The sequence below is a fragment of the Zonotrichia albicollis genome, chromosome 30 (assembly GCF_047830755.1).
Source record: "Zonotrichia albicollis isolate bZonAlb1 chromosome 30, bZonAlb1.hap1, whole genome shotgun sequence".
Classification (NCBI taxonomy): Eukaryota; Metazoa; Chordata; class Aves; order Passeriformes; family Passerellidae; genus Zonotrichia; species Zonotrichia albicollis.
In genome coordinates this window covers 5434774-5457040 of record NC_133848.1, presented here as the reverse complement: position 1 = coordinate 5457040, position 22267 = coordinate 5434774, and the positions used below count along the sequence as shown (strand labels likewise).

The 22267-nt window shown below is 56.1% G+C and overlaps 1 protein-coding gene across 1 annotated transcript in view; it reads left to right on the top strand.

Moving 5' to 3' along the window:
- Positions 1-22267, top strand: part of GATAD2B (GATA zinc finger domain containing 2B) — a 38794-nt gene that overhangs the window by 3374 nt on the left and 13153 nt on the right. Inside the window, 1 exon segment of the mRNA XM_074529708.1 lies at positions 20604-20933. Coding sequence (XP_074385809.1) covers positions 20605-20933 — 329 coding nt within the window. The 5' untranslated portion in view covers position 20604.

Genomic DNA, 22267 nt, shown 5'->3' with positions numbered 1-22267 from the left:
ACATCCAGGATGCTGCAATTCCTGTTGGGGTGCAATGGAGTTTCCATAGGGAATCCCTGCTGGGAATCCAGGATTGGCTGGGATTTGGTGGGGTTGGATCCATCCAAGGTTTCCATGGTGGTTCCATGCTCTGATGCTTTGGGATCTCGATGCCACCTTCCCCTGGCACCATTCCTGGCACTGCCTCCATCCATCTCCCACGATTTGGGACATCCCCCATGCTGTGGTTGTTCTTGGGGTGCAGTGGAGTTTCCATAGGGAATCCCTGCTGGGAATCCAGGGTTGGCTGGGATTTGGTGGGGTTGGAGCTGCTGGGATCCATCTGTGGTGGTTCCATGCTCTGATCCTTTGGGATCTCGATGCCACCTTCCCCTGGCACCATTCCTGGCACTGCCTCCATCCATCTCCCAGGATTTGGGACATCCAGGATGCTGCAATTCCTGTTGGGGTGCAATGGAGTTTCCATAGGGGATCCCTGCTGGAAATCCAGGATTGGGCTGGGATTTGGTGGGGTTGGATCCATCCAAGGTTTCCATGGTGATTCCATGCTCTGATCCTTTGGGATCTGGGTGCCACCTTCCCCTGGCACCGTTCCTGGCACTGCGGGCGGCTCCCGGGCTGCCCTGGGGTGCTGTTCCACACGGAGAGCAGCAATTCCTGCCTGGCAGGGTGGATTCATCCCACTCAGGATGCTCCTGGGAGCACCTTCCCCTCCAGTGCCACCTCCCAGGGGGGTTGGGATCCAAATCAGGAGAGGAATTTCCCAAATTCCATCCAAATTTCAGCTTTTTCCTGATTATTTCCCAGTTCATTGACAGTTTGCCATGCTTGGCTCTTCCATCTCCAATGGCAAAATGGTCCATGGTTGTTCCTGGTGGAAATCTCTGGGTCTGGGTTTTACATGGATCCTGGAATTCTGTCCCATGGATGGCTGGGGTTGTGTTTGCCGTGGGTTTTGTTGGTGTTTTAGGATTTTTCCAGGTTTTTATGGAAATCTATGGCTTTGGGTTTCACATGGATCTTGGAATGGCTGGGGTTGTGTTTGCCCTGGGTTTTGTTGGTGTTTTAGGATATTTCAAGATTTTTGGGGAAATCTGTGGGTCTGGGTTTCACATGGATCTGGAAATTCTTCCCCACGAATGGCTGGGGTTGTGTTTACCATTGATTTTCTTGGTGTTTTAGGTTCTTTTTCATGTTTTTAGGGAAATCTGTGGGTCTGGGTTTCACATAGATCTGGGAATTCTCCCCACGAATGGCTGGGGTTGTGTTTGCCCTGGGTTTTGTTGGTGTTTTAGGATTTTTTTCCAGGTTTTTAGGGAAATCTATGGCTTTGGGTTTCACATGGATCTTGGAATAGCTGGGGTTGTTTGCTGTGGATTTTGTTGGTGTTTTAGGATTTTTTCCAGGTTTTTAGGGAAATCTGTGGGTCTGGGTTTCACATGGATCCTGGAATTCTTCCCCACGAATGGCTGGGGTTGTGTTTACCATTAATTTTCTTGGTGTTTTAGGATTTTTTTCCAGGTTTTTAGGGAAATCCATGGCTTTGGGTTTCACATGGATCTTGGAATGGCTGGGGTTGTGTTTACCATTGATTTTCTTGGTGTTTTAGGTTCTTTTCCAGGTTTTTAGGGGAATTCTGTATTTTGCACCATTTAGGGATGCTCTCATGGTTGGGATGGGATGGGATGTGTTGGGGTGCACCCTCATTTCTCTGCCAATCCCACCCAAATCCCCCCTTTTCCTGCACTCCCATCCCAATCCACCTGAAATTCCCCAAAATCCACCTGAAATTCCCCAGAATCCGCCTGAAATCCCCCAAAATCCACCTGAAATCCCCCAAAATCCATTGTTCCTTAGCTGGAGGAAGGGTTGGGAATCCCAGTTTGCTCCCAGTTTGCTCCCAGTTTGCTCCCAGTTCCAGCTGGGTGCAGGTGGAGCAGCTCCATCAGGAATTTCCCAGCTCCTCAAACACATCCCAGTGCTGGGGGATTCTGAGGGCAAAGGCAGCAACCAGAGGGACACAGAATTCCAGGGAATTCCAAAATTATCCCATTGTTCTCCTTGAGTAACTCCAAAAAAAAAAAAAGGAAGGTTTAGGAAATTCCAGAACCCAAAATTTGCTGGTTTTACTGGGAAGTTGAAGGTGCTGGATGTGAGTAGGAATGGCTCTGGTGTGCATTGGGATGGGAATCCTGAATTTCCATCAGGCCAAGGACACATTCTGGGGGGTTAATCCAGCTGGGATTGGGATGAATCCATAAGGAATGGCCTCAATGGAAGGTTAAGGGAATTCCAGAACCCAAAATTTGCTGGTTTTATTGGGAATTTGGAGCTGCTGGGTGTGAGTAGGAATGGCTCTGGTGTGCATTGGGATGGGAATCCTGAATTTCCATCAGGCCAAGGACACATTCTGGGGGGTTAATCCAGCTGGGATTGGGATGAATCCATAAGGAATGGCCTCAAGGGAAAATTAAGGAAATTCCAGAACCCAAAATTTGCTGGTTTTACTGGGAATTGCTGGGCTGGGAAGTTGAAGGTGCTGGATGTGAGTAGGAATGGCTCTGGTGTCCTTTGGGATGGGAATCCCGAATTTCCATCAGGCAGAGGAGGGGTTAACCCAGCTGGGATTGGGATGAATCCCTTGGAATGGGATCATGGGTTCCTGCTTTTCCGTGGAATCACTTCAGTGGAAGGTTCAGAAAATTCCAGAACCCAACACTCACTGGTTTTACTGGGAAGTTGGAGCTGCTGGATGTGAGTGGGAATGGCTCTGGTGTGCGTTGGGATGGGAATCCCAAATTTCCATCAGGCCAAGGACACATTCTGGGGGGTTAACCCAGCTGGGGTTGGGATGAATCCATAGGAATGGGATCATGGATTCCTGCTTTTCCAAGGAATGGCCTCAATGGAAGGTTAAGGGAATTCCAGAACCCAAAATTTGCTGGTTTTACTGGGAATTGCTGGACTGGGAAGTTGGAGCTGCTGGGTGTGGGCGGGAATGGCTCTGCTCTCCATTGGGATGGGAATCCCAAATTTCCATCTCCATGTTCTGGAGGGGTTGGGATGAATCCCTTGGAATGGGATCGTGGATTCCTGCTTTTCCAAGGAATGGCCTCAAGGGAAGGTTAAGGGAATCCCAGAACCCAAAATTTGCTGGATTTACTGGGAAGTTGGAGCTGCTGGGTGTGGGCAGGAATGGCTCTGGTGTGCGTTGGGATAGGAATCCCAAATTTCCATCAGGCCAAGGACACATTCTGGGGGGTTAATCCAGCTGGGATTGGGATGAATCCATAAGGAATGGCCTCAAGGGAAGGTTGAGGGAATTTCAGAACCCAACACTCACTGGTTTTACTGGGAAGTTGGAGCTGCTAAATGTGAGTAGGAATGGCTCTGCTCTCCATTGGGATGGGAATCCTGAATTTCCATCAGGCAGAGGAGGGGTTAACCCAGCTGGGGTTGGGATGAATCCCTTGGAATGGGATCATGGATTCCTGCTTTTCCATGGAATGGCCTCAAGGGAAGATTAAGGGAATTCCAGAACCCAAAATTTGCTGGTTTTATCTGGAATTGCTGGGCTGGGAAGTTGGAGCTGCTGGGTATGGGTGGGGATGGGTCTGGTGTGCATTGGGATGGGAATCCTGAATTTCCATCAAGGAAAGGAGGGGTTAACCCAACTGGGATTGGGATGAATCCCTTGGAATGGGATCATGGATTCCTGCTTTTCCATGGAATCACCTCAGTGGAAGGTTCAGGAAATCCCAGAACCCAACACTCACTGGTTTTACTGGGAAGTTGGAGCTGCTGGGTGTGGGTGGGGATGGCTCTGCTGTGCATTGGGATGGGAATCCCAAATTTCCATCAAGGAAAGGAGGGGTTAACCCAGCTGGGATTGGGATGAATCCATAGGAATGGGATTGTGAATTCCTGCTTTTCCATGTCCTATCCTGGCAATCCTTTGGTTGTGTTGGGTTTGTGGTGGAACCTCCTTGAGCGAGGCCTTCCCTGGAGATCAGGGTTCCCATGAAGGGCAAAATTGGGGGAAAATCATCCATTTTCCTGCTTAACCATCCTCCAGTTTTCCCAGAATCTCTTCCTGGTTATACAGTGCCAGCCTGAAGCCAGCTTGGGATGGCTCCAATTCCAGGTGCTGTCGTTTGGGAGGAGGGAATTGGATCCAGGAATTCTGGTTTGGTTTTCCCAGTGGGGAGGAAGATCCAGGGATCCTTGAGGATAAAAGGAGCTCTGCTCAGAATTCCCAAAGCCCTTTCCAGGAAACGGGAGCTGCCAGGGAATGGATCCATAGGGAAAAACCCCAAATCCAAAATTCAGTGGTGTTTGGGTGCCTCCTTTGCCCATCGTGGCTGGGAGGATCCTTGGGAAGGTCGGAGCTGTGGGATGGGAGGGATTCCATCCCTTCCCAAATCCCCACCCAGCACAAACAGGGATGGAAGGGCCTGAGGGAAAGGGGGAGGATGGAACCAGGTGCTGAAAATCCAGGGAAATGGAGAAATGAAGGAATTTGCTGCTCTCCTGTGCCCTCTGCGTTTTCCGTGGACGCAGCCTGGAATAAATCATCCCCGGGCCCATCCCACCCCCTCATTAGCTGATAAATCCATGGAAACGAGCATGCAATTAAAGCTAATTAATCCTTTCCCCCTTTGGAAACCAAATTGTTCCATTTCATCCAATAAAGGCAAACTGGGGGGGTTCCAGTGCTGGAATTCCCGGGCTCCCACAGCTCAGGGGTGAACAGAGCCCTGCACGCTGGGGATTATCGGGGTGTTTTGGGGCAGATCTGACATTTTCCATCTGCTCCAAGCCCTGTCCAGGTGTCCTTGAGCACTTGCAGGGATGGGGCAGCCCCAGATTCCCGGGATAATCTGTGCCAGGGCCCTGCCACCCTCCCAGCGAGGGCTGGAGCGAGGACAGGGATATTCCTGTGGCTGAGGAATCCCAAATAGCCAGGCTCAATCTCCCGGGTTTTGGTGTAAAACTGTGTTTTAAACTGCCATGTTTTGGTTTAAAGCTGTGTTTTAAACTCCCATGTTTTGGTGTAAAACTGTGTTTTAAACTGCCATGTTTTGGTTTAAAACTGTGTTTTCCATTCCCTGGGATACTCCATCCCTGGGATTCTCCATCCCTGGGTTCTGCATTCCTGGGATTCTCCATCCCTGGGATTCTCCATCCCTGGGATTCTCCATCCTTGGGATTCTCCATCCCTGGGATTCTCCATCCCCGGGATTCTCCATCCTTGGGATTCTCCATCCCTGGGATTCTCCATCCCGGGATTCTCAATCCCTGGGATTCTCCATCCCTGGGATTTTCCATCCCTGGGATTCTCCATCCCTGGGATTCTCCATCCCTGGATTCTCCATCCCCTGGGATTCTCCATCCCTGGATTCTCCATCCCTGGATTCTCCATCCTTGGGATTCTCCATCCTTGGGATTCTCCATCCTTGGGATTCTCCATCCTTGGGATTCTCCATCCTTGGGATTCTCCATCCTTGGGATTCTCCATCCCTGGGATTCTCCATCCTTGGGATTCTCCATCCCTGGGATTCTCCATCCCTGGGTTCTCCATCCCTGGGATTCTCCATCCCTGGATTCTCCATCCCTGGATTCTCCATTCCCTGGGATTCTCCATCCCTGGGATTCTCCATCCCTGGATTCTCCATCCCTGGATTCTCCATCCCTGGGATTCTCCATCCCTGGGATTCTCCATCCTTGGGATTCTGCATCCCTGGGATTCTCCATTCCCTGGGATTCTCCATCCCTGGGATTCTCCATCCCTGGGATTCTCCATCCCTGGGATTCTCCATCCCTGGGATTCTCCATCCCTGGGATTCTCCATCCCTGGATTCTCCATCCCTGGGATTCTCCATCCCTGCGATTCTCCATCCCTGGGATTCTCCATCCTTGGGATTCTCCATCCCTGGATTCTCCATCCCTGGATTCTCCATCCCTGGGTTCTCCATCCCTGGATTTCCCATGTGGTGAATGCTCCAAGCTCTCGTTAATTCCTTAACGAGGCCCCAGGTTTGTCCCCATCCTGTCCTGCTGGGACACCCCCAGCCCTGGGGACCCAGGGTGGGATTTGGGCTCCTCTGGAGTTGGGCTCAGCAGCATCAGGAGGTTTGGGACAGCCCAAACCCCTCTGGGTGCTCCTGCAGGGCCAACCCAGGGGTGGCATCTCCTGAGCATTCCTTGGAATGTTCCCAGGGAACCCTCAGGGCTCTGCCCCTGCTCCCCCTGTTCCTTGCTGGCACCCTTTGGCTTCTCCCTCCCATCCCTCAGCAGCTCCTCCTGCCCCTTCCCTTGGGGCCTTTTTTGGGATTTTGGCGTCGTCCTTGGCGTCCCTTGGTATCTTCCTGTTGTCTTCCTGGGCATCTTGTGTGGCATCTTCATCCACATCCCTGGGCGCATCCCTGGGATCCCTGGGCACATTCCCTGAGATCACTGGGATCCCTGGGCACATTCTCTGGGGAAATTCTGCCCTGGGATCCCTGGGCACATTCTGGGATCCTTGGGCACCTTCTCGGATCCTTGGGCACATTCTGGGATCTCTGGGCACATTCTGGGATCCTTGGGCACCTTCTCGGATCCTTGGGCACATTCTGGGATCCTTGGGCACATTCCCTGGGATCCCTGAGATCCCTGGGCACATTCCGTGGGATCCCTGAGCACATTCCCTGGGCACATTTCCTGGGCACCTTCTGGGATCCTTGGGCACATTCTGGGATCCTTGGGCACCTTCTGGGTTCCCTGGGCACATTCCCTGGGATTTCTGGGATCCCTGGGCACGTTCCCTGGGCACATTCTGGGATCCCTGAGATCCCTGGGCACCATCCCCGGGATCCCTGGGCTCATTCCTTGGGATTCCCTGAGATCCCTGGGCACATTCTCAGATCCCTGTGCACATTCCTGCATCTCTGGGCCCATTCCCTGAGATCCCTGGGACTCCTGGGCACATTCCCCGGGATCCCTGGGCACATCCCTGGGATCCCTGGGCACATTCTGGGATCCCTGGGCACATTCTGGGATCTCTGGGCACATGCTGGGTTCCCTGGGCACATTCCGTGGGATCCCTGAGATCCCTGGGCACCATCCCTGGGATCCCTGGGCACATTTCCTGGGCACCTTCTGGGATCCTTGGGCACATTCCCTGAGATCACTGGGATCCCTTTGGCACATTCTGTGGGTGGATTCTGCCCTGGGATCCCTGGGCACATTCCTGGATCCCTGGGCACATTCCCTGGGCACATTCCTGGATCCCTGGGCACATTCCCTGGGCACATTCCTGGATCCCTGGGCACATTCCCCGGGATCCCCGGGATCCCCGGGCTCGTTCCCCGGTCACATTCCGGGACCCCTCGGGACCCTCTCGGTGCCCCGGGCCCGGCGATCCCGCGGCCGCCCCGCGGTGTTCCGGCGCTGGGAGGGGCGGCTCCCGGCGGCCCCGGGGCTCCTTTTTGGGAGGGAAAGAGTTAAAATTCCAGGGGAGGGAAGGAGCTTCCATGAATGAAGACAAAGTTTGGCGGGGGGCCAGCAGCGGGGGAGGGGGAGCGGGGAGGGGGCGGCCGAAATCCCAGCGAAAATCAAACCCCCCCCCCCCCCAAAAAACCCAAAAAAATCCGGAGCCAATTCCATGTCGGGAAGCGCCAAACCGGTCACGACCGGAATTTTTATTTTTATTTTTTTCTTAAATTTTTTTTATTTTTTTCATTCAAATTTTTTTTTTTTTTAAATTCCCTTTTTTTTTTTTTTTTTTTTTTTTTTTCTTCTCTCCTCTCCCTTCTCTCTTTTTTCCCTGCCCCCGCGAGGCATCATGGGAAAAAGTCAGCATCCCCCCTTTTCTTTTGTTTAATAAAACAGAACGCGCATGATTGGCAGGGAAGGGCCCGCTCGGAGCGCGGCTCCGGCTCCGGCTGCGGCTGCGGCGGCTCCGATGGAGCGCGGGGCCCGGCCCGGCCCCGGCCGCCCCCCGCTCCCGCTCCTGCCCCCGCTCCTCCCTCGCTCTCTGGGCAGCTCGAGGCGGCAGCAGCAGCCGCGGGAGTACCGGACCTGTGAGTATCCGTCACACACCGAGCCGCGTTTGCCAGGCAATCCGCACAAAAGGCTTCCTTTTAAGCTGATTTTTTAAATTTTATTTTGGTTTTTATTGTGGTTTTGTTTTGTGTCTGGAGGGAGTGTTTTAAGGAGGAAAGGAGCGCCGGTGCTGGGTTTGCTGTCGGAGCGGCTCCGTGGTTCCCTTCTCGCTTCCCTGCCCCCTTTCCCCACCATCGCTATTCCCCTGGAATTCTCCCATCCCATCCCACCCGACTGGACGGGGGAGGGGGGGTGACAAAAATCCCGAAAATGCCGGCAATGACAATGCCTGGCATCGGTGCCACCCCTCCCCTGGCCGCGGTGATCGATGGAACGATCGATTGGTGATCGATGGCCCCGCCGAGCCGCACAAAGGCAGCGCCCGCAGTCGAGGAAATCGGGAAGCGTTGTTATATAAGGGAGCCTGGGAAGTCTGCGTCATCCCGGATGGGGAGGGGGCCGGGCGCTCCCTCCTCCCCCCGCCTCCCATCCCAGCGCTTTTTATTGGATTTTCTTTTCCCAGCTGGATTTTCCCTAAACGGGCCGTCCCAGGCAGATGTGCTGGAATTTTTATCTCTCTTTAAGAGTTTGTGGAGTTTTGGGGTCTTTCCCTCCTCCCCATTTCAGGGCATAAAGCAGTTGATGGAATTCCTGCTCTCCTCACGCATCCCAAAAATCCTGGGGTGGGATGAGGTGTGAGGTTTGTGCTGCTGGACATTCCCTGCTCCCGAGAAACGGAGTTGGACAAGAACACAAACTTAGGGAAGGGAAGCACTTTGGGGAGGGAGGATTTTCCTCCTCTCCTGCTTTTCCTGCTTCCCATTGTTAGTTTTGTACTTGACCCGGAGCTGCAGAATGTGAGGACATCCCAAGCTGGGGGTGCTGATCTGGAATCCAGGAGATCCAGAATCTAAGGGATCTGGAATCTGAGAGATCCAGGGTCTGGGAGATCTGGAAATGGGGGAATCCAGGGTCTGGGAGATCCAGAATCTGAGACATCCAGAATCATGGGGATCCAGGGTCTGGAAGATCCAGAATCTAGGGGATCTGGAATCTGAGAGATCCAGGGTCTGGGAGATCTGGAAATGGGGGAATCCAGGGAATGGGAGATCTGGAATCTGAGAGATCAGGGTCTGAGAGATCCAGGGTCTGGGAGATTTGGAACTGGGGGAATCCAGGATCTGAGAGATCCAGGGTCTGGGAGATTTGGTACTGGGACATATGGAATTGGGAGATCCAGTCAGGGGGATCCAGGCTCTGGGAGATCTGGAATCCAGGAGATCCAGGGTCTGGGAGATCTGGAATTTGAGAGATCCAGTGTCTGGGAGATCCAGAATCCAAGAAATCCAGGGTCTGAGAGATCTGGAATGTGGGAGATCAGGAATTGGGAGGATCCAGAGTCTGGGAGATCTGGAATCCAGGAGATCCAGGGTCTGGGAGATCCTGAATCTGGAAGATCCAGAATCTGAGAGATCCAGGGTCTGGGAGATCGGGAATGTGGGAGATCGGGAACTAGGGGGATCCAGGGTATGAGAGATTTGGAATTGGGGAGATCCAGAGTCTGGGAGATCCAGAATCAGGGGATCCAGGGTCTGGGAGATTCAGAATCTGAGAGATCCAGGGTCTGGGAGATCGGGAATGTGGGAGATGGGGAGCTGGGGGGGGATCCAGGATGTGAGAGATTTGGAACTGGGGGGATCCAGAGTCTGGGAGATCTGGAATCTGGGAGATCAGGGTATGGGAGATTCAGAATCTGAGAGATCCGGAATCTGAGGGATCCAGGGTCTGGAAGATCTGGAATCTGGGAGATCCAGGATCTGGGAGATCCAGGGTCTCAGAGATTTGGAATCTGGGAGATCCAGAATCAGGGGATCCAGGGTCTGGGAGATTCAGAATCTGAGAGATCCAGGGTCTGGGAGATCGGGAATGTGGGAGATGGGGAGCTGGGGGGATCCAGGGTATGAGAGATTTGGAATTGGGGGGATCCAGAGTCTGGGAGATCGGGAATCCAGGAGATCCAGGGTATGGGAGATCGGGAATCAGGGGATCCAGGGGCAGAGCCCGTGCTGGGATCCAGGAGCAGCAGCAGAACTCCTGGAGCAGTTTGCTCCGAAGGAATTCCCACCCTGCTCCCATCCCTGCCCAAATCCTTCCTCCTATTCCCATTCCCTCCCGGGAGCAGCCGTGTCCCTTCTGGGATGGCTCCGGGATCGTTTTGGGGGCTTTTCTGCTGTTCCTTTAATCCCGGAGCTCCTCCTGCTCCGGAGAAAATCCCAATGAGCCGCCCTCGCCCTCCCGTACCTGCCCGGGATTCCTGCCGGGCATTCCTGGAGCCGCAGCCCTGGGAGCTGCCGGGTTTTTGTTCTTTTCCCCTTCCCGGATCCCGCTGCCGCCGCCACGCCGTTAAATCCTAATTACCTTTTTAGGTGATTATCCTTTTCCTGGCGTTCCTGGGGAATGCCGGCCCTGGGAGCCAGCCATTTTGTGTGCCGTGCCCAACGCGCCGATCGACGGCGGCGGCGGCGGGATGGGCCGGGCCCAGACGGGACCGGAGCCCCCGGAGCAGGGCAGCCCTGCGGAATCCCCACGGGATCGGCGGGGATTGGCACCAGATCCTGGGGTTTGGGGGGGTTTGGGGAGCAGGAATGTGCCCAGGTGAGCTGCAGGTGTTGGGTCTCACCAATTCCTGATCCCAGGAAAAGGGAAATTTAATGGGATTTGGAGGGGAACCAGGACTTGAATGGGATTTGGATGGGTTTTATTCCATCATATCTGAGTGATGTCTGGGTTTGGAGTGACCAGGATTGATGCCAGATCCTGGGATTTAGGGGGGTTTGGGGAGCAGGAGTGTGCCCAGGTGAGCTGCAGGTGTTGGGTCTCACCAATTCCTGATCCCAGGAAAATGGGAATTTAATGGGATTTGGATGGGTTTGGTCCATCAGTGTCATATCTGAGGGATGTCTGGGTTTGGAGTGACCAGGATTGATTCCAGATCCTGGGGTTTGGAGGGGTTTGGGGAACAGGAGTGTGCCCAAGTGAGCTGCAGGTGTTGGGTCTCACCAATTCCTGATCCTGGGGAACCAGGACTTGAATGAGATTTGGATGGGTTTTATTCTATCATATCTGAGTGATGTCTGGGTTTGGAGTGACCAGGATTGACACCAGATCCTGGGGTTTGGGGGGGTTCGGGCAGTGGGAATGTGCCCAGGTGAGTTGGATCTCACCAATTCCTGCTCCCTGATCCCGGGAAAATGGAACTTTAATGGGATTTGGATGGGTTTTATTCCATCAGATCTGGGTGATGTCTGGGTTTGGAGTGACCAGGATTGATTCCAGATCTTGGGGTTTGGGGAACAGGAGTGTGCCCAGGTGAGCTGCAGGTGTTGGGTCTCACCGATTCCTGATCCCAGGAAAACGGGAATTTAATGGGATTTGGATGGTTTTGTTCCATCAGTCTCATATCTGAGTGATGTCTGGTTTTGGAGTGACCAGGATTGACGCCAGATCCTGGGATTTGGGGAGGTTTGGGGAACCAGGAGTGTGCCCAGGTGAGCTGCAGGTGTTGGGTCTCACCAATTCCTGCTCCCTGATCCTGGGAAAATGGAACTTTAATGGGATGTGGACAGGTTTTATTCCATCATTCCATCTGGGTTTGGAGTGACCAGGATGGTGCTGGAGCACCTTGGCTCTGGGGATGGATGTCAGGGATCACGTTGGGTTTGGATTGTGGGTTTCTCCTGGACGCTGTCACCGATGTCGGGATGGGCCGAGCCCAGACGGGACCGGAGCCCCCGGAGCAGGGCTGGGGCCGGATGGCTCCGGATGAGCAGCCAGCCCTGCGGAATCCCCACGGGATCAGCGGGGATTGGCACCAGATCCTGGGGTTTGGGGGGGTTTGGGGAGCAGGAGTGTGCCCAGGTGAGCTGCAGGTGTTGGATCTCGCCAATTCCTGATCCTGGGGAACCAGGACTTCAAACGGGAATTTAATGGGATTTGGATGGTTTTGTTCCATCAGTCTCATATCTGAGTGATGTCTGGGTTTGGAGAGACCAGGATTGATGCCAGATCCTGGGATTTAGGGGGGTTTGGGCAACGGGAGTGTGCCCAGGTGAGCTGCAGGTGTTGGGTCTCACCAATTCCTAATCCTGGGGAACCAGGACTTGAATGAGATTTGGATGGGTTTTATTCTATCATATCTGAGTGATGTCTGGGTTTGGAGTGACCAGGATTGACTCCAGATCCTGGGGTTTGGGGGGGTTCGGGCAGTGGGAATGTGCCCAGGTGGGTTGGATCTCACCAATTCCTGCTCCCTGATCCCGGGAAATTGGACTTCAATGGGATTTGGATGGGTTTTATTCCATCAGTCTCATATCTGAGTGATGTCTGGTTTTGGAGTGATCAGGATTGATCCCAGATCCTGGGATTTGGGGGGGTTTGGGCAGCAGGAGTGTGCCCAGGTGAGCTGCAGGTGTTGGATCTCACCAATTCCTGATCCCAGGAAAAGGGAAATTTAATGGGATTTGGGTGGTTTTGTTCCATCAGTCTCATATCTGAGTGATGTCTGGGTTTGGAGTGACCAGGATTGACGCCAGATCCTGGGATTTAGGGGGGTTTGGGCAGTGGGAATGTGCCCAGGTGAGCTGGATCTCACCAATTCCTGCTCCCTGGAAAATGGAACTTCAGTGGGATGTGGACAGGTTTTATTCCATCAGATCTGGGTGATGTCTGGTTTTGGAGTGACCAGGATGGTGCTGGAGCACCTCGGCTCCGGGGATGGATGTCAGGGATCACGTTGGGTTTGGATTCTGGGTTTCTCCTGGACGCTGTCACCGATGTCGGGATGGGCCGAGCCCAGACGGGACCGGAGCCCCCGGAGCAGAGATGGCTCCGGATGAGCAGCCAGCCCTGCGGAACCCCCACGGGATCAGCGGGGATTGGCACCAGATCCTGGGGTTTGGGGGGGTTTGGGCAGCAGGAGTGTGCCCAGGTGAGCTGCAGGAGTTGAGTCTCACCAATTCCTGATCCTGGGAAAATGGGAATTTAATGGGATTTGGATGGTTTTGTTCCATCAGTCTCATATCTGAGTGATGTCCAGGTTTGGAGTGACCAGGATTGACGCCAGATCCTGGGATTTGGGGAGGTTTGGGGAACCAGGAGTGTGCCCAGGTGAGTTGGATCTCACCAATTCCTGATCCCTGGAAAATGGAACTTTAATGGGATTTGGATGGGTTTTATTCCATCATATCTGAGTGATGTCTGGGTTTGGAGTGACCAGGATGGTGCTGCAGCACCTCTGCTCCAGGGATGGGTTTGGATTCTGGCTCTCTCCTGGGATTAATTCCGGCATTCCAGCCCCAAATGGAAGTTGGGGGACACTCTGGGTCCCCTGAGGCTGCCTCAGCCTGGGAATACCCGAACTCCCCAAGGAGCAGAGCAGGAGCTGGGCTGGTTTATCCCTGATCCCCATCCTCGGTCCTTTGGATCCCAGGGATCCATTTTGGCTCCTCTGGAGCCGTCAGGGCTCTGCTCGATGGAATTCCAGCACTGCTGGCGAGGGATTGAGAAACAGGAGGGAGCTGGGGAGATCAGGGATTGTTCCTGGAGGATCAGGGATCACTGGATCGCTCCTGGTGGATCAGGGATTGTTCCTGGAGGATCAGGGATCACTGGATCGCTCCTGGTGGATCAAGAATTGTTCCTCATGGATGAAGGATTGTTCCTGGAGCATCAGAGATCACTCCTGGTGGATCAAGGATTGTTCCTGGTGGATCAGGGATCATTCCTGGTGGATCAAGGATTGTTCCTGGTGGATCAGGGATCACTCCTGGTGGATCAGGGATCATTCCTGGTGGATCAAGGATTGTTCCTGGTGGGTCAGAGATCACTCCTGGAGGATCAGGGATCACTGGATCGCTCCTGGTGGATCAAGAATTGTTCCTCGTGGATCAAGGATTAATCCTGGTGGATCAGGGATCACTCCTGGTGGATCAGGGATCATTCCTCGTGGATCAGGGATCATTCCTCGTGGATCAAGGATTGTTCCTGGCGGATCAGGGATCATTCCTGGCGGATCAGGGATCATTCCTGGCGGATCAGGGATCATTCCTCGTGGATCAGGGATCATTCCTCGTGGATGAAGGATTGTTCCTGGTGGATCAGGGATCACTCCTGGTGGATCAGAGATCACTCCTGGTGGATCAGGGATTGTTCCTCGTGGATCAGGGATCATTCCTCATGGATCAAGGATTGTTCCTGGAGGATCAGGGATCACTCCTGGTGGATCAAGGATTGTTCCTCGTGGATCAAGGATTGTTCCTGGTGGATCAGGGATCACTCCTGGAGGATCAGGGTTCACTGGATCGCTCCTGGTGGATCAAGAATTGTTCCTCGTGGATCAAGGATTATTCCTGGTGGATCAGGGACCGTTCCTGGTGCTGGATCAGGAATTACAGCCCCTCCATGAGCTCCGGAGGCTCCAAGGCAGGAATTGGTGCTGGAAGACCAACGAGGGGATTGACCCAATGGAAAACCCTCCAAGGAGGCTGGGAAGGAGCTGGGACCTCCCTGGATAAACCCTGGCTGGAATTAACTCCTGCTGCTGCCAAGTTCTGCACTCCATTGGTAAAATCCCAGGATATTTCATCTCTCCCTGGATATTCCCACTTCCCTCTGGAATATTCCTTCTTTTGGCCCAACTCACTCGCTCCAGCCTTTCAAATCCTCCTGCTGATGATTTTTTTTTTATTTTTTGTGTTGGATATTTCCCCCTGTGGGCACCACATCCAACCTCCATGGAAGAGGGGGAGCTGCTTTGTTTGTCTGTGCCAAACCCGTCGTGCCGGGCCCCGCGGAGCAGGAGGGACGTGCTGGGGAGCGCGTGGTGCCCCGAAGGGACAGCACCCACGGAGAGCTGGAGCCACCAGCAGGAGCTGGGCAGCAGCCTGGCATTCCTGGAGAGCCCCCCCGGGTCGGGGCAGCCCACCCTGCCCATGCCACCCTGCCCATGCCACCCTGCCCATCCCACCCTGCCCATGCCACCCTGCCCATGCCACCCTGCCCATCCCACCCTGCCCATGCCACCCTGCCCATCCCACCCTGCTCATCATCCCACCCTGCCCATCCCACCCTGCCCATCATCCCACCCTGCCCATCATCCCACCCTGCCCATCATCCCACCCTGCCCATCCCACCCTGCTCATCCCACCCTGCCCATCCCACCCTGCCCATCCCACCCTGCCCATCCCACCTGCTCATCCCACCCTGCCCATGCCACCCTGCCCATGCCACCCTGCCCGTCCCACCCTGCCCATCCTACCCTGCCCATCCCACCCTGCCCATCATCCCACCCTGCTCATCATCCCACCCTGCCCATGCCACCCTGCCCATGCCACCCTGCCCATGCCACCCTGCCCATCCCACCCTGCCCATCCCACCCTGCCCATCCCACCCTGCCCGTCCCACCCTGCCCGTCCCACCCTGCTCATCATCCCACCCTGCTCATCCCACCCTGCTCATCATCCCACCCTGCTCATCATCCCACCCTGCTCATCCCACCCTGCCCATCCCACCCTGCCCATCATCCCACCCTGCCCATCATCCCACCCTGCCCATCATCCCACCCTGCCCGTCCCACCCTGCCCGTCCCACCCTGCCCGTCCCACCCTGCCCGTCCCACCCTGCCCATCCCACCCTGCCCATCATCCCACCCTGCTCATCATCCCACCTGCCCATCCCACCCCGCTCATCCCACCGTGCCCATCCCACCCTGCCCATCATCCCACCTTGCCCATCCCACCCTGCCCATCCCACCCTGCAGTCGTGGCTCCCAGGATTCCACACCGTGCATCCAGCTCCTGTTTTCCATCACTTTTGCCACCATTGGGGAGTTTGTTTCCAGCGAGGAGGATTTTTCAGGTGGAAGCTGAAGGGAGAGGCTGTTCCCTGGGATGTGCTGATCACCCGGGGCTGTGCCCGAGGGCAGCAGGGCCGGATAATCCGGTTTGGGATGTGCCGAGACCGGAGCCTGTCCGACCTCCAGACAATTCCCAGTGTTGGAACCGTTCCTGCTCTTTGCTGTGGATTTCTGCATGGAACCAGGAGCTCTCCCCTGGCTTTCCCAGCGCTCTGGAAATTCCCAGTGGACCCTCCCCTTCCCCCTGCAGCCACAGGGCCCCATTCAACACCGAATCCGAAGCCTCATTTAATTTTTATTGGATCTGGCTGAGCCTGGAGAACCTCTGGAGCGGATTAAATAGTGCTGGGCCCCATTCCCGGTAACGGCACTTGGGATTTGTTGGGATTTTGCCAGAGGGGAGGGCACTGGGAGACCACCTTGGTGATGGAGCAGGGACTGGGGGCATCTCCAGAATTCCTGCAGGATGCTTCCATTCCCTGCAGAGGACTGGGGGGATCTGCAGGATCCCAGAGGGGACAAGCAGGATGTTGGAGCAGGAGATCCTGGTTCTCCATGCTGGATCCCATCTCCGTGCTCGGTTCAGTTCTCTGTGGGAGCTCCTATCCCATGGGATGTTGCTCCTGTGGATTCTCTCCCTCCTCCTCCTCGCCGTGAGCAGCAGGAGATCCTGGCTCTCCGTGCTGGATCCCATCTCCATGCTCAGTTCAGCTCTCCATGGGAGCTCCTATCCCATGGGATGTTAATCCTGTGGACCTCTCCCTCCTCTCTCTCCTTGCTGTGAGCAGCAGGAGATCCTGGTTGTCCCTGCTGGATCCCATCTCCATGCTTGGTTCAGCTCTCCATGAGGAGCTCCCATCCCGTGGGATGTGTCTCCTGTGGACCTCTCCCTGTCCCTCCTCTGTCTCCTCGCCGTGAGCAGCAGGAGATCCTGGTTCTCCGTGCTGGATCCCATCTCCGTGCTCAGTTCAGCTCTCCATGGGAGCTCCTATCCCATGGGATGTTGCTCCTGTGGATTCTCTCCCTCCTCCTCCTCTGTCTCCTTGCCGTGAGTGGTGCAGGGCAGCTCTCCCTGGTGGATCCCATCTCCATGCTCAGTTCAGCTCTCCATGGGGAGCTCCTGTCCCGTCGGATGTGTCTCCTGTGGACCTCTCCCTGTCCCTCCTCTGTCTCCTCGCCGTGAGCAGCGCTGGGCAGGAGATCCTGGCTGTCCCTGCTGGATCCCATCTCCGTGCTCAGTTCAGCTCTCCATGAGGAGCTCCTGTCCCGTGGGATGTTGCTCCTGTGGATTCTCTCCCTCTCCCTTCTCCTCCTTGCTGTGAGCGGCGCAGGGCAGCTCTCCCTGCTGGATCCCATCTCCATGCTCAGTTCAGCTCTCCATGGGAGCTCCTATGCCATGCAATGTTGCTCCTGTGCATCTCTCCTCCTCCTCCTCCTCTGTCTCCTCGCCATGAGCAGCGCTGGGCAGGAGATTCTGGCTCTCCGTGCTGGATCCCATCTCCGTGCTCAGTTCAGCTCTCCATGGGAGCTCCCATCCCATGGGATGTTGCTCCTGTGGATTCTCTCCCTCCTCCTCCTCTGTCTCCTTGCTGTGAGCGGCGCAGGGCAGCTCTCCCTGGTGGATCCCATCTCCGTGCTCAGTTCAGCTCTCCATGGGGAGCTCCCATCCCGTGGGATGTGTCTCCTGTGGACCTCTCCCTCTCCCTCCTCTCTCTCCTCGCCGTGAGCAGCAGGAGATCCTGGCTCTCCGTGCTGGATCCCATCTCCGTGCTCAGTTCAGCTCTCCATGGGAGCTCCTATCCCGTGGGATGTTGCTCCTGTGGATTCTCTCCCTCCTCCTCCTTGCTGTGAGCGGTGCAGGGCAGCTCTCCCTGCTGGATCCCATCTCCGTGCTCAGTTCAGCTCTCCATGAGGAGCTCCTGTCCCGTGGGATGTTAATCCTGTGGATCTCTCCCTCCTCTCTCTCCTTGCTGTGAGCAGCAGGAGATCCTGGTTCTCCCTTCTGGATCCCATCTCCGTGCTCGGTTCAGCTCTCCATGGGAGCTCCTATGCCATGCAATGTTGCTCCTGTGCATCTCTCCTCCTCCTCCTCGCCGTGAGCGGCGCAGGGCAGCTCTCCCTGCTGGATCCCATCTCCATGCTCAGTTCAGCTCTCCATGGGAGCTCCTATCCCGTGGGATGTTGCTCCTGTGCATCTCTCCTCCTCCTCCTCGCCGTGAGCGGCGCAGGGCAGCTCTCCCTGGTGGATCCCATCTCCGTGCTCAGTTCAGCTCTCCATGGGGAGCTCCCATCCCGTGGGATGTGTCTCCTGTGGACCTCTCCCTCTCCCTCCTCTCTCTCCTCGCCGTGAGCAGCAGGAGATCCTGGCTCTCCGTGCTGGATCCCATCTCCGTGCTCAGTTCAGCTCTCCATGGGAGCTCCTATCCCGTGGGATGTTGCTCCTGTGGATTCTCTCCCTCCTCCTCCTCGCCGTGAGCGGCGCAGGGCAGCTCTCCCTGGTGGATCCCATCTCCGTGCTCAGTTCAGCTCTCCATGGGAGCTCCCATCCCATGGGATGTTGCTCCTGTGCCTCTCTCCTCTCCCTCCTCCTCCTCGCCGTGCCCGTTGCTGGCGCGGGGCTGCAGCCGCAGCGCCGGGCGCGGCTCCGGGCGCTCCCGGGTGTCTGGAACGTCCCCGCTCCCCCCGGGGTCACGGCTGCGGGACGGGGGCGGGAGCGGCTCCCCCGGCCTGTCCCGGCTTGCCGGGCTAAATTTGGGAGACGTGCGGAGAGACGGGATCAGCAGGTAGGGAAGAGCCCCAGGTGCTCCTCGGAGGCTCCGTCCGGCGTTTTTTGGGATCGTATTTGGGATTTCCGTGGGTTTTCCTGCTGCTCTCGTGCTCCTGCTGTCAGTGGGACTGAACTCATGTGCTGATGTGCGGATTGTCATTCCAGGGGTTTGTACCCTTTGGAAGGGTTTATCCCGGGAATGACTCGGAGCAGCTCCAGGTGCTCCCCAGGACAATTTCTGTTCCCTGCAGAGCAAGGAATTCCTGAGCCAGCCACATGGAATTCCCAGCGACTCCCCGGGTGTTTGTCCCGGTCCCCAGCTCTGCTCCTCGGGGCAAGGCCTCGCCCAGCTGCTCTGCAGGTGGAGCTCCCCTGGCTCTTTGTTGTCGGAGCTGGTTCCTTATCAGCCTGGGAGCGGGCTTGGGTTGGGGTTGGGATGGGCTCCAGGCCTGGGATGGGGTTGGGATGAGCTCCAGGCCTGGGATGGGGTTGGGATGAGCTCCAGGCCTGGGTTGGGGTTGGGATGGGCTCCAGGCCTGGGTTGGGGTTGGGATGGGCTCCTGCCTGTTTTCCAGAGGGCATTCCTGCACCTGGAGCTGAGGTGGAACGGCGGGGATGGACCTGCCTGAGCATTCCTGCCTGGAGAAGGCACGGTGGGGATTTCCTGGCGTTCCAGGGGGTTCATCCCAGCCCCCCTTCCTTGCTGAGCCCCATCCATGGGGTTTAGTCCCAAAGGAGGGATGGTGGTGCTGTTCCCAGGGACTGCAGGGGCTTCAGAGGGGCAAACTCCTGGCCTGGATGGGAGCTGGGGAGTTGAAGATCTGTGAGGAGGTCAGAGCTCTCCAAGAGGTTGGAGCTCCGTGAGGAGATTAGAGCTCTCCATGGGGTTGGAGCTCTGTAGGATTGGAGCTCTCCAAGGGGTTGGAGCTCCATGAGGAGATCAGAGCTCTGTGAGATTGGAGCTCTCCAAGAGGTTGGAGCTCCATGAGATTAGAGCTCTCCATGGGGTTGGAGCTCTGTGGGATTGGAGCTCTCCAAGAAGTCGGAGCTCCATGAGGAGACCAGAGCTCTGTGAGGAGGTCAGAGGTCTGTGAGATTGGAGCTCTCCCAGAGCTCTCACAGAGCTCTCCAAGGGGTCGGAGCTCTGTGAGATTGGAGGTCTCCAAGGGGTCTCAAGGTTCTGTGAGATTGGAGCTCCATGAGGAGATCAGAGCACTCCAGGGGTTTGGAGCTCTGTGAGATCAGAGCTCTCCAAGGCGTTGGAGCTCCATGAGGAGATCAGAGCTCTCCAAGAGGTTGGAGCTCTGAGAGGTTGGAGCTCCATGAGAAGATCAGAGCTCCGTGAGATCAGGGCTCTCCTAGATGTTGGAGCTCTCCAAGGGGTCAGAGCTCCATGAGGAGATCAGAGCTCTCCAAGAGGTTGGAGCTCCGTGAGATCAGAGCTCTCCAAGGCATTGGAGCTCCATGAGGAGATCAGAGCTCTCCCATATGTTGGAGCTCTGTGAGATTGGAGCTCTCCAAGGGGTCAGAGCTCCACGAGGAGATCAGAGCTCTCCAAGAGGTTGGAGCTCTGAGAGGTTGGAGCTCCATGAGGAGATTGGAGCTCTCCCATATGTTGGAGCTCCATGAGGAGATCAGAGCTCTCCCATATGTTGGAGCTCCATGAGATCAGAGCTCTCCAAGGCGTTGGAGCTCCATGAGGAGATTGGAGCTCTCCCATATGTTGGAGCTCCATGAGGAGATCAGAGCTCTCTGAGGAACCCAAGCTGAGCTCGGGGGGGATCCTGGGGGGTTCCCTGGCACCCTTGTCCCTGACCTGTCCCTGTCCCTGTCCCTCAGGATGGACCGCATGACGGAGGACGCGCTGCGCCTGAACCTGCTCAAGCGGAGCCTGGAGCCGGCCGAGGAGCGCGAGGACGTGCTGGCCAAGAGGCTGAAGATGGAGGGACACGAGGCCATGGAGAGGCTGAAGATGCTGGCGCTGCTCAAGCGCAAGGACCTGGCGGGGCTGGAGGTGCCCCACGAGCTGCCCGTGAAGCCGGACGGGATCAAGGGCTACGAGGAGAAGCTCAACGGGAGCCTGAGGCCCCACGGCGACGGGCGCAGCGCGGCCCGGCCGGGCAAGGAGAACATCAACGACGAGCCCGTGGACATGAGCGCCAGGAGGAGGTGGGTGCTGGGGGTGAAATGGGGTTTGGGGGGTCCTGGAGAGCCCCTCGTGGTGACCCCGAGAGCTGGGGATGGTGGGATGAGGGGGAACGGCTCCCATGGGCAGAGGGCGGGTGGGATGGGAAGGTGGCACAGGTTATCCAGGGATTTCCTCATCCCTGGAAGTGTCTGGGGCCAGGCTGGAGCAGCCTGGGGCGGTGGGAGGTGTCCCTGGAGGGTCCTGCTCGAGTGAGGAGCTGCAGCCTCAGCGGAATTCCTGGGATTTTGTGCAACGTGAGGGTTCCAGTGGGACACCGGCGTCACACACGGACACTTGGATGGACACAGGAAATCAGCCCTGGGAGTGCTGGGAGTGCTCCACTCGGAGTTGAGAAGTGAGGCTGGGAATGTCTCGTTTTCCTGGATTTTCCTGGATTTCTGGGAATGCTCCACTCGGAGTTGAGAACTGAGCCTGGGAATGTCTCATTTTCCTGGATTTTCCCTGGGAATTCTGGGAATGCTCCACTCGGAGTTGAGAACTGAGCCTGGGAATGTCTCATTTTCCTGGATTTTCCCTGGGAATTCTGGGAATGCTCCACTCGGAGTTGAGAACTGAGGCTGGGAATGTCTCGTTTTCCTGGATTTTCCCTGGGAATTCTGGGAATGCTCCACTCGGAGTTGAGAAGTGAGCCTGGGAATGTCTCGTTTTCCTGGATTTTCCCTGGGAATTCTGGGAATGCTCCACTCTGAGTTGAGAAGTGAGCCTGGGAATGTCTCGTTTTCCTGGATTTTCCTTGGGAATGTGCTCCACCTCTCCTCACCTCTGCCTGCCTCCCTGGCCATGGCTCCTCTCCAGTGATTCTGTTGGAATTCTGCTCTCCCCTGGACAAAGGAAACCCAACAATTGGTGATTCCTCATGGATGGATCCATTTTCCCTCTTGGATTTGGACTCTGCCTTGTTCCCCTGGTGGAATGTCAGTGATCCAGCCTGGATTTATTGGGATGCTCCTCCAAACAGGAGCTGCAGGAAGGACAGCCCTGACCCAGGACAGTCCCACCCAGACTGGAACTCCTGGCTCTCAGCCTGCTTTGCCTCGGCCTCCTTCTCCTTGGGGTGCTCTGGGATTTCCCTGCTGGAGCCCTTTGGAATATCCACAGAAGCAGCAGGAATGTCTGGGAGCAATCCCAGCTCTGAGCATCTCCCCAGCCCTGGAGCAGCCAAACCTGGGGCTGGGATGGGCTCTGGGCTCCCTCCTGGGTGCTCAGAGTTTGGGGTGAGAAATTCCACGGAGTCCCCTCGCTGCAGGGACCATCCACAATGGATTATCCCAGGTTTCCAAGGCGCTCCAGATGA